This window comes from Brienomyrus brachyistius, chromosome 9 (assembly GCF_023856365.1).
Source record: "Brienomyrus brachyistius isolate T26 chromosome 9, BBRACH_0.4, whole genome shotgun sequence".
In the NCBI taxonomy this organism is placed as follows: Eukaryota; Metazoa; Chordata; class Actinopteri; order Osteoglossiformes; family Mormyridae; genus Brienomyrus; species Brienomyrus brachyistius.
Window position 1 is genome coordinate 1,533,226 of NC_064541.1, and position 12,598 is coordinate 1,545,823.

At 44.6% G+C, this 12,598-nt stretch overlaps 2 protein-coding genes across 2 annotated transcripts; both read left to right on the forward strand.

Annotated features, from left to right (window-relative positions):
- The first annotated feature begins 392 nt into the window (after nt 1-392).
- On the forward strand, nt 393-2,800 carry mrps21 (mitochondrial ribosomal protein S21). Its single transcript, XM_049026838.1, has 2 exons — nt 393-511; nt 2,312-2,800. Exons 1-2 carry the CDS (start codon nt 429-431, stop codon nt 2,490-2,492), a joined length of 264 nt encoding a protein of 87 aa, XP_048882795.1. The 5' UTR covers nt 393-428; the 3' UTR covers nt 2,493-2,800.
- A 1,576-nt stretch (nt 2,801-4,376) lies between these two features.
- ciarta (circadian associated repressor of transcription a) lies at nt 4,377-9,790 on the forward strand. The gene is given in 8 exon segments (XM_049026767.1): nt 4,377-4,573; nt 5,034-5,240; nt 6,008-6,132; nt 6,134-6,340; nt 6,474-6,549; nt 6,663-6,741; nt 6,864-7,029; nt 7,601-9,790. Coding segments are annotated over 6 exon segments (1,155 nt in total). The 5' UTR covers nt 4,377-4,573; nt 5,034-5,240; nt 6,008-6,009; the 3' UTR covers nt 8,105-9,790.
- Nucleotides 9,791-12,598: the final 2,808 nt, after the last annotated feature.

A 12,598-nucleotide genomic window follows, 5' to 3' on the forward strand; every position in this document is an offset into this window, starting at 1 on the left:
GGATCTGCAGAGGAGAAGACTCAAGGATGTAATCGCTGTCAAATATGTTTCAACTAAGTACTGAGTAAAGGGTCTGAATATTTATGTCAATGTGATGTTTCAGTTTTTCATCTTTGAAATTGAAAAAGTGCGGGTGTCTGAATCTGAACACCTTATGAATACATTGTATAATGCTTTGCCCTTTACCTATGTAACCTATGGGCGGAGAGAGACCTCGTTCCATTTTGATCATGCAAAATTGTTATTTTACCACTACGGCTATTTCTAAACCGGCTGAAGTACCAGCATCCACTGTCTCGTTCTTTTACTGCCAGGTCGAAAATATGCTCGATTTGGGCTGAGTACGGCGAACCCGGACGCGGAGCCGGAACCATTCCTTCTTTTACGTTTCTCTCCGGACAGTAAAACGCGTTCCACATGCTTTCAACATGGCGAATCACCTGCGTTTCGTGGCGCGGACGGTTATGGTGCAGGATGGAAACGTAGAAGCGGCTTATCGCGCTTTAAACAGGTTAGTCTTTTGTCATCTTGTTATATATTTGTCGATATGTGTATGCGGTGTTTTCTCAAGTTGATCGTAGTTATAATCTAGCTGGTAAGAAGACGATTGAGGTGGCTCGTCGGTCATATCAACCTTGGTAGCTTCTGACAATGGTCCTTCTTGCTGGGAAAAATATCAGAAATTCAAATGTTTTTTTCATAAATGTAAAATTTTATTTCGATTTATTTTTGTTCAAAGGTTGATTCGATTGCATATTAATTAATAAAACTTCCTTGATCGCATTTGGCTAGTTAAAAAAGCTCTTAAATTAATTCCCAAGTTGGTATCTTCTAATTATAATAATTTGCGTGTCATAAATTTTATAAAGCTCTCAAAGTGTCGTTCTTTGTTTTGATAAACAAAGAAACGTGTATCTGACGCAAACCATACGCCTATGTTATATAATTTAGTGTACGTTGTTTTGACTGTTTTAATAAGTTGCATAGCTCTAAACCGGTCAATGACATTTTTAGTCTTTAAAATGTAGTACAACGGCAGATGTATGATGACCTTACCCAGTCCTTTCATTCTGCTGTGAACTTGATTAGATGTTTCTTGAAAATGTTCTTCTGTTCTTTGGGAAAATGGACTTTCAATTTCGCCATTCAGATTCATAGTATCTTTAACATGTCAGGAAGGTTAAATGTAAAACGAAAATCTATGATTTTCATAATTGTTTTTCCAAAGAAATAATTAAATAATCTCATAATACGGCTTATCTCTGTAATGGCAGTGTTTTTTAAACACATAGTAAGAGACTGTTTCCCCTTCTCCATGAATATTTATTAGGAGACACGTTTAAAAGTTTATTGAATCTAAATGATTGACAGAGAGAAGCATTCATTTGAGCAGAATAACCACGCAGCTATTCCCCTTTCTAATAAGAAATTCTTAATGACCATAATGTTCAATCCAGAGTTCAGCTCTAGTTATTTCAGTTTCCGGTATATGAGAACCAGTGTCAGCTTGCTTACAGCCTTTGGCCAGAACATGCCCATCACACTTTCTGGCGATGGGAGTTTCTCGGAGCAATCTAAAAATGGCATTCCACCAAAGCTGAGTAACATGTAGAAGCTCCTTTAGACTGAAAGACCTGTGGGGTTAGAAAATGTTACTTAGTACAGGTATTGCTGTGTTGGATCCACGAAATGTCTAAACAGGCTCTTTGTCTAAATTTAATAACTGATATTTTATAAATAGACTCTCGATTTTTGCCTTGTTAGAACATGCAACTAGATCCTTCATAATGTTGTTCTGCAACAGCCCTGTCATAGGATGACTCCCATTGGTTGCTTTGCTGTTTAATAGGTGGGCTTGGGCAGTCCTCCTCTACAGCCATTGGTTAAATGGCTACTGAGAGGTGTAGCTTATAGATTTCATTCACAAATTCTTAGCCCAACAACTATGTACATGTGCTGCCAGCTCTTAAAGGGGCAGTAGAGGAAAGACATGCTGGTTCAGATTCTCACAGTTTAGCTACAGAAATAGGCAGCTTGCTGTCAACCTCAGTATTTCATCAGTGTCTTCAGCATATCTTAAGAGTATTATGGGCTGTCTGGTGTTAAATCTTTCTTCTGTGATAGAGAAGTTACGACAGCTGTATACGCTCCGTAACTTTTTAAGGATTAATTAAAATATCTAATTATGGCTGCATGATTTGACCCAGCGAAGACGTGTCAGTTTGGTCCTTGCTTAGACAGGATGTTTGATACAAAATCGTTCTGAGTACGTGTCACAAGGTGTCCCCTGTCCCCTCACCCATGCCTACAGGGTGCTGACTCTGGACGGACTCATCGAGACGGTCCGACGCAAGCGCTACTTCGAGAAACCATGCCGACAGCGCCAGCGGGAGCATTATGAGGCATGTCGGCGCATTTACAACTCGGAGATGGGCCGCAAGCTGGCGTTTCTCTCGCGGACACACAGGCGGGACCCCTGGGCGGGCTGCTGAGTGGGGGATGGGCAGGACGGTTCGCCGGGACCCCTGGGCTCCTCCCTCTTTGGCTCTCCCAGCCAGGGTCACCTTTAACCCTGCAGCTGATTGCCCTCAGTCTGTCTCAGCCCTGAGTCACCGTGACTTTGTTTAAATGTGAAGTTTGAGTCTGTCATGTCCTTTGGACCTGGGAATGAACCCTGTTTTGTCAGACTGTTACCTTCTCCTTTATCTCATGTTCAGTCCTCTTATATTGTGTCAAAAAAGCCATATTACCTGTTAGATGATTGACAAGTTGTATAAATAAAATGCTCCATCCACTGTAATACTGGTTATCGCTTTTTGTCACTGAACCTATTTATAATGTCAAAATCAAATCTATTCAACCATGTTCTTATCCAGGACAGGCTCAGAGTAGAACACTGTACAAGACAGGAGAATAGTCGGGATGGGGTGGCAATCTGGCGTAATTATACACATACACACACCATGGAAACATGCACAATGCAGGAAGAGCATGCAAACTCGACACACAGCATGGGGGTGACCCCACCCTTAGAGGTGAGCCGGCAGTGTTCCCCACTGTGCCACCCTATAGCTAAAATATTCTATATTCTTGAGTATTTAAAAGGGAAAAAAACGTGTGTACATTATCATGGATGGATCTAAGTACAGACGCTCCTCTACTTACGAATAAGATACGTTCCGAACAGCTGAACAAGTCGTCATTCAACATCATTTTAAGGGTATAAGCATGTACAAAGAACTAGGATGCTGGGAGTACGGACACTACGCTGCTGCGCGGCGGGAATAGCGACCAGAAGTCATAATAGACGGAATTGGCGCACAGAAAAAAAATTGATGTAACAAACAGGAAACGGGAGCCCAAGGAACACAATTTGAACTTACAGTCCTGTTTGTTCGTATGTCTGAAAGTTCGTAAGTTGAAAGTTCGTAAGTAGAGGAGCATCTGTATATTATGTTTATGCGCTATTAACAGTGGACGCCAGAGGGCGTCTGAAACTTGTAACTAAACTGCCTATTTCTGTCACAGGGACGTGACACCTATTCGCCGATGTATTACAATGTAAATTCTTCATAGAAGTTATTATTTTAAAATTAGTCTAATAGTAAATTTAATTGGCGATTCCAGTCTGAAAAAGTGGCATATGAGCAATTTTGCTAAAACGTCTAATCAAATGCTTTTTCGGCAGCGCGAAAAGAAACCCTAATTCGATTGTTTTCATATAAAAAAATTTTGTGGCAAATATAGCTAATCGGGATTAACGATTCTCTAGCATTACTCCACCTGAGATTTAGGATTATGAATTTATGCGATCTTAAGTGTGCATCAAGGAACCACTTAGAAAATGCTATATATTTGACTTAATACACTTTCATTTAATTAAATTCACTTTAAGTGATCGATACAACCAATAAATACTGAAGATGGGTATGCGAGACAGTTTTTCTACATCTGTCAAAGTGCAACGTGCTTCAGCTGAAGTCTAGGTGTCCTGTGCTTTATTTGGTTACCTAGATATGGTGAATATTTGTGTCTAATAATTGCTGGCTACTTTTGTGCCCGTTTTGCAAAATTGCATAATGTGTTTATACCGTTTTGTTCGTATGCACAGTTTTACACACAACCTAGCAAAACGCGCTATTACACCATCACACCGATCAGGTGTCTGTAACTACACACAGCTAGATTGTAGTACGCAGCCCTACATTCGTTACCACATGCACGGGCGTGGCCAGGCATACGAGGAGTCTGCCCAATCAGCTAGCTGGGCATCTCTCACTGGTTATGTCATCCACCAATCAGAGCGCGATCACGCTGGTGTGCAGCCAATGACTGAGCGTTGGACGTCCGCACACTGTTCTGCACGTGTAGCCTCGCACATGTTGACGCTTGCAATAAACTAGAGAAGACAGAATAAGCCGAAGAGAAACCGAGGGGAGTCGGGGAGAGGCGATCGACCGGTTGGCTACTCGTGTGAAGACATTGCTAAGCTGCTATTATTTATTTTCCCAGATTTGCAAATAAATTGTACTAACGCTGGTGTCACTGACTGTTGTGGTTCGGTCAGTTCATGGTGAGTTATTTTTTTTCGCTGTAGATTTGTTGTTTGTAAGCTGGCTAGTTTATTAGCCACATTCCTTTGCAGAATTCTTACTATAACGTTCTACATTAATATCAGTTTTTTTGGATACGAGATGGATCTCCGTGTTTTGCATGCTTATGTGAATGTGTGTTAGGCGAAGGCGTCGTCACGGGGATATTTTAGATTAAATAATATATTTTTCATGTAATTTTTACAAACTGACAGGGGACAAGCCTAGATCAGATAAGGTATTTATAATTCTATAATGACCCTTAAACATGTCATGGAGGGTGTTAAGAATAGCAGTTGTGGAGTTTATTCTGCGTTTACCAAAATGTACTCTAGTAATCATGCAATTTGCCATTGAAAATGTTACTAAATTTAAACGTTTGGTGAAAGTATTTGATTGTACAGAGAGACACAACTGAATTCAGATAAATGTGTATTTTAGGATTAAGTTTTAGTATCGATCAATACTAAAACCTGGTCCGTTTAGGAGACAGTCACAACAACACAAACATTGAGGCACATGACAGCTACGACACACAAATACACGTTCGGTGTCACCTAGAGCCGGCAAAACGACGACAGGGTGGGGTGACATGAGGACAGAGAGGAACAAAACAGAAGCAGAATAGGAGTAGCTATCTTGACAGAGGTATTTTGAATTTCCTAGTAGTTTGTCTTGTTTGCTTTTGCTGATCTATGCATAGGAACATTTTTGAATGCATGCGTACTAATACGTGTCACACGTAGACTTTGTGCAGAAGCATTCCCGTGAACGTTCGTACAGGTGAGTTTAAAATGTGCTTTGTGCTGAGTTAATGAGCGTGTGTGTGTGTGTGTGTGTGTGGGTGTGTGTGTGTGTGTGTACAACGCGCGCATGGCTGCTGACTGCATCGATGCACGTGCCTGCGGACATGCCCGCGAGCTCACGTGACGCCTGTCGCTAGTTTCCCTGTCCAGCAAATTTTAAGGCGAGTGGGGGCTCATATATTTGAGGAGAGAGTAAGCCAGGAGAGAGGGAGGGCGAGTGAGATGGTGGTGTGGGGTGAAGAGAGTAATATGGGAGATGGAGGGAGGGAATGACGGAGGGGGGGGGGCTGTTTGTGAATCAAGAAGAGGGAGAAAAACAAGTGGAGACACAGAGGACATGTGAAGTGTGAAGCGTGGAGAGTGAGAAAGAGACCCCCAGTTAATGGGCCAGTATACAGATAGCCTCAGCTTCCACTGCCTGGTTTAGAGAATGCAGGCTTTTCCATTCAGTAACCCCCCCCCCCCCCCACCGCCCCCACTAAAACTCTATAACTGCATTGTTGCAAAGGTTGACAGTGTGCATTTCCTGCAGAGCTCTCCTGGAGCTTGTTCATTACTATGATCACAGCAGTCCTCCAAACCCCCTTGCCCCTCTTGCCCTCCCCATAGTGATGCAGTCCTCGCACGGCTCCTTGTGCTCCAACGACAGCCTCTCATTCAGCGACGCCGAGCACACGGAGGAGGACGCAGACGTGTTCCTCCCTGAGGCCGCCGGGGGCGAGCGACAGCCCGGTCACGCCCCCCCTCCCTCGGCATGTTGCCGGCGTCTCGCGCCTGAGTTCATGGCAGCATCGCCATGCTTTCGGGAACGGGGACAGGTCCCTTGGTGGGAACCAGCCGCACTGTGCTTTCCACTCCATGCTGGTGACCTCAACTAGCAGAGCGAGCCGGGACAAGGGGAGTCCGAAGCAGACTGAGGGGGGGTCACGCTTTGCCCAGAAGGTTGGTTTCAACCTTGTTTTTGGTCTTTAACTTGCCGTTCCTATTAATTAATGAAGGATCTTGCTGTGGTTCTCACTTGATTATATTCCTAAGACGTACAAACCAGCCGGTTCATCCTTTCACTGTCTCACAGTGTGCAGAACTTCAGGTCTTCCTCAGACCCCTGCTGGACCTTCTGAACGGCCTTAAGAATGGAAGGTTCGACAGAGGTACACGTCTCCATCCCGCTTCACCTCCCAGCTTTGTGCTTGCCGGTATGAGGCCGATTTCTTCATTCGCTCCATCTGAATTTGTGATGGAGCTTATTTTATTTGATTGACAGGTCTTAACAGTTTCCAGCAGAGCGTTGCTATGGATAGAATCCAGAGGATTGTGGGAGTTTTGCAGAGACCCACCTCTGGGTAAGACCCTGCTGCCCGCTGTTCCCTAACTTGTACCAACTTATACCTTAATCGGTGATGAGCAGCCCCTGTTCCAGGGATGACCTCTCAGGCTCCTCCCTCTCTGTTCTCCTTCTCCTCAGAGAAAAGCACCTCAACACCCTCCTCCAGGTGGAAATACTGCTGAAGCTGTGGTTTCCGGGTATCTCCCATCACGCCCCCGCCAGCCAACGGCTACCCTCAGGCCACAATCACCCCCCAGTCACCCCACCCCACAAACACAAAGACCAGCTGCACATACCCGTCAAGGTGGGTCCTTTGAACAGGAAGCACTTTTTTCGCCACTAAAAATAGATGGGAGATCAGTCAAGCATCACCAGCCGCTGTTGCTCTTCCAGCATTTCTTATACTGATATTTCCAGCCCTGGTTACTAACCCATGTTGACACGTTGTTGAAGATGATGTTTTGTGAGTGTCGCTGGTTATAGAGTATATGTGTGGGTTCTGTATATATTACATCGTGAGGACCAAATGCAATGTAATAAAAACCTGTTATTTTGACATTACGGGGACCATTGTTTTGTTCAGTTCACACAAAGAGAAACTCAGTTTTATATATATAAAAAAAATGTGTCTGCAATCAAAAAACTAAAAATGCCAAAAGTCTAAGTTAAGTCTAAGTCTAGTTAATGTTAGGGCTGGTTAGGGGTTAAGGTCGTCATATCGGCATTAGGGTTGTGCCCATAGAATTGAATGGAGAGTCCCCACAAAGATATGAATACAAATGTGTGTGTGTTTGTTTTTACGCATTCCCTTCCTTCCCTGATTTCTTTCCGCCTCTCATTCTCACAATTTATTGTCTGTTCCTCATTTCCTGTAGAAGCGCAAACTGAGCTGGTCAGACACGGACAGCACCTACTCACCGACTCTCAGCTTCCGACAAGTGAAAGTGGAAGAGGAAGGAAGAGACGGCCACAGGGCAACAGTAGTGATCGGCTCAGAGCAGAGAGGGAGCTCACTTACCGGGTCAGAAGATCCAGTGGGAACTGGGAAAGATGATAAGGTGGAAACTAGGGAAGGACAATCATCTGGTTATAAAGTCACCCACGTGTCCGAGCCAAGTCTTACTTGGGTCCATGTTGCACCTATACTTAGCCCCCCGAAATCTTGCCCCTCCCACAACAGTAGAGAGAGCAAACAGGGAAATTTTACCGTAGTTGCTGTTACCCCTCCAACCACTAGGGGCAGTCCAGCAACACAGGACAGCTCCATTTCCTCTACCACCCCATTGTCAGATCCACGCCACCTTTCTTTCCAGATCTACCAGCCAATGGAGTTCCAGCGTGAACTTGTTACAGCAGAAATTTTGGCTGTGGGGGGGTAAGGCCACGGAGATATTTCAGGGGCCGAGTAAATCTCCTCATCTTTTTTGAACCCTTTATACTTTGTTGAAGCTGGGAGCCGCACGCAGACTTGAAACTTGGCACACAGGTATCCAGAATCCAACCTGTGTTTTGCATTTTTGTCACTGCACTAATTTCTTTGTTGGGGTGGAAGGATGCCGAGTTAATGTGATCTTGAGGAGTAATTCTTTATATAGTATTTTTTTTGTTGTATCCAATTCCAAAGTTGTGTAATTGCTAATTGGGGAACCGTCAAATGAATTTATAAGAAAAGCATTTTGACTTCCATGACAGAATCATACCTTACGCAAGTACTATTGGTTAATCCACTCATCTAGGGTAAATTCCTCTACTGTGAGCTTATGACTTCTGGTAGTGTAGCAATATCAGTCTGACATTACAAATCTGGGAACTGTGATGGTACGAAAACCGTTTACCTCATGTGGAAGCAGCCACAAGGCATGAAGTATCACTGTAGGACAACGTCCAACCTTTCAAAGTGCTCCTTGAACCAGGACATCAGTGTTATAGAAGGTGGTGGTAACCATGGTGATCTTTGTAAGCAACAGTGTTACCAGTAATGAGGTAGACGTGGTAGATCGGACTGAAGCCCCAACAGGGAACCGATGTCCTAAACTCACAGTCTTTCAGCATCAAAGGCTACATTTATTTAAAGGGCATGAGTGAAACAGGAACACGAGTCTGCTTTGCAGAGCAACAGAACCAAAAAGCTTCACAACAAAAATATAAAAGCTGGGTCAAACCGCCAAACAAAATAATCCCACAGTTGGGCGGTTTTTCTCAAAGCATGTTCATGGAACTGCGTTCAAGTTTGAAACATTAGATACCTAAATGAGTTTAGCTGAGTTTAGCAGGGCTAAAGTGGGCTTCCTGAGTCAGACCAGATTTCAGTATTTATTTATTCATCAATTTTATTTTTGCATCTATTTATTTCTTTATTTATATGGTTATTTATATGGCCTTAGACTGATACACTATAACTTATGTACCTGGGTATTTTTGCGACGATGGATTGAATAAGTACATTGTAGATTGGATCACTGTGCCTTTTCAAAACTAGACATTTACAAAAGTGACTTTTATACTGTTTTTGATTTTTTAAAAAACAAAAATGTGTGGTGCCCAGTGACCAGACTCCAGTTTGGATTTTCTCATACCTCGTAAGCCTGTGTGGTCTTGACATCTTAGACTGGCTTCGAGAGCCAGAACCCCGACCCAATAGCACCCTCCCTCCCTCAGTAATTCAAGGGAGCGTCTAGTGACCTAGCTGTGTGTGAAATCCGCATTTCATCCATACATAAGGAATTTCGTGTTCAATGTTGCTGTCCGATCTGAGAGACGTGATTGATGAGGTTAGACCGCAGAACGCATGGTAGACAGATGCCAGTGAAGCTCGCAGTGTCGCCGCGTAAGACCTTGAGGGGATGCTGTTCTTATGCCAGCACCGTGTAGCGATGTAGTAGCCAGCAGCACCTTCTCTCGTTCTCGTCTCCTCCCCGTTCACCTACCCCCCCCCCATTCCTCCTCCTCTTCCCATTTTTTTTCCACCAGCAGTTTGCACCATCCTCCATTTACTCCTGCGACTGTTTCTTAGACGATGATGTGGAATGAAAGAGTTTTAATAAACGACAGATTTTGGGCAAAAAGGCGCCTTTTGTTTTCCTGTGTTTGTCCTTCTGGTTTCAAGTGTTTCAGCGAGAGACTGGGGTGGGGGGGGGGGGGGGGGGGGGGGATTAGGCACCTCTTCTTTGGTAAGCAGAGATTGGGGGGAGGTAATGTGTATAATCAGACTCAGCTGCAGTAATCTGTCAGGGATGGTGATGCCTGCACACGTTTGTGTGGAGTTCAGCATTGGCTCTGTGTCCATCTCTAAATGATTGAGTGTGTGCATCTGATGCTACAGTAATCGTCGTGTAGAATGTAGAACAATATTCAGAGTGATGTACACCACATATTACCCCTCATCTATGCACAGTATACAATAACACCAAAGACAATTATATATGAAGAATAATAATAATATTTTTTTGCAGTGCATTGCAGCCTGATAACACACTGGCTGGCTAACGCCCTCACTGGCTCATGCTCTCTGACACGCTGACTGCTTTAACACTGAACTCGCTGCTGGAGATGGTCCCTGCACACAGCTGCTGAGCGGCCCGCCCCCTCCCTGCCCACCTGCTGTATCCATGCAGTTTTTAGCAGAGAAGTCCATGCCTGCCATTTGAAGTGGATATACCCCCCCCCCCCCCCGCCCTCTAGTAAGCTGGGCCATGGTGAAGGTTAACAATGGGAAGGAGGAATTGTGTAGAGGACAAAAAGGGGAATTCAGTGTGACAGAATCAATTTATTAGCAACAATTAAATGATATTGCTCTATTTTTAAATTTAAATGCACTTAAGCATTTACAACATTTCTAATAAATGAGGTACACAGTGCATCATCCAGTTGGCATTTAAATCGTTATATTTTAATACTAGTGTAGGGGGTGGGAGATGTTTGTTTGTGCAATTGGGCCATGTTTGCTCCAGTGAGGGAGGGACACCAAGGGTACAGGCCAGAGAAAAGGGCTGTGGGGGAGGGGATGCTGTGCTTACTCACCCTTTCTGTCTGCCCCCTCCCCTGTTCGCTTTTTACCCCCCACTCTCTCCCCCCCGCTGTGTTCATTCACTGTGGCGCATTAGGGCTCACGCAAGCTGCTCCGGCAGAGAGGCAGACCCTGTCTGGGTAGCAGAGGAAATAAATACAGGTTTTCTTATTACAATTTTTATGGAGGAAAAAGAGAGAATGAAGAGGAATTCAGTGGCCAGATGGATGTTAAACAGTGAACGTGCACCAGTGAAACTTGGCAGTTTTTGTATGTATGAAGGGTAGGGTACAGAAAACAGCCCTGGTGCGATATGGAGGATGTGTCAGGGCGTCACGGTCATGCGTTACAGGCAATTAAGCAGCACATCTTGGTAAATATACGTCAGAGTTATAGTTCGTGTTTTAATCAGCATTATGGATTAGCATTTGGATATGGGAAATGTGCAGAATAAACGACAGTGTGAGCCTGGGCACGGGGTTCTGGACACATAGGGTTCTGACAGGATGCAGGCGGAAGGCGTGTGGGTGGCCAGAGTAGCAGAGTGCATCGGCTTCGGTCTTTGACCTTGAGACAAATGGCGCTGATGACGTACCTCCATCCATCCATCCATTTTCCAAACTGCTTATCCTACTGGGTCGCGGGGGGTCCGGAGCCTATCCTGGAAGCAATGGGCACGAGGCAGGGAACAACCCAGGATGGGGGGCCAGCCCATCGCAGGGCACACTCACACACCATTCACTCTCACATGCACTCCTACGGGCAATTTAGTAACTCCAATTAGCCTCAGTATGTCTTTAGACTGTGGGGGGAAACCGGAGTACCCGGAGGAAACCCCACGACGACATGGGGAGAACATGCAAACTCCACACACGTGTAACCCAGGCGGAGACTCGAACCCGGGTCCCAGAGGTGTGAGGCAACAGTGCTAACCACTGCACCACCATGCCGCCCCCGATGACATACCTGAAAAGTTCAATTAACTGAACTTAGGGGCGTCATACACACTGCTGTGCAGCAGCGGGGAAGAGAAGAGGCAGGGACTGTGTAACGCAGTAGGGAGAGAGGGATCCTGTATAGCCCCAAGCAGAATCCATTCAAACTACTGCCACTGCACTCAGATGACCCACAAAGGAAGACGAGGGACAGGAGGAGGGTAACCATCACACAGGGGCAAAGAGAAAATAAAACTTAAAAAGACTCACTCAATCTCCTTGCTTTTCCTTTCTGCCTTTAGCTGCATGTATGTTGATGTGCCAAATTTGATGGAAAAATATGTTTAGGTAAACATATTACTCCGGAAACATGATTTTCTTCAACTGTAATTATAGTACTTGAACCCCAGCTGCTGGTTAAGCCCCAGAAATAAATCTAAGACAATAATGACAGTATATTCAGGGAAGGATTAATTTGGAATTTACTGTAGATAAACAACCCGGATTCGAGTCTCCGCCTGGGTTACATGTGTGTGGAGTTTGCATGTTCTCCCCATGTTGTCGTGGGGTTTCCTCTGGGTACTCCGGCTTCCCCCCACAGTCTAAAGACATACTGAGGCTAATTGGACTTGCTAAATTGCCTGTAGGTGTGCATGCGTGAGTGACTGGTGTGTGAGTGTGTCCTGCGATTAGCTGGCCCCCCCATCCTGGGTAGTTCCCTGCCTCGTGCCCATTGCTTACAGGATAGGCTCCGGACCCCCCGCGACCCAGTAGGATAAGCAGTTTGGAAAATGGATGGATGGATGTATGTAGATAACCATTAGACATTAAACTATGTTTGTTAAAAAGTAAATATTTTAAAGAGCTCAGTAGAGAGAATTTTCTGGGTTAAGCTGCATTTTATGTTTTAAATGTTTTAAGTTTTCTATTTT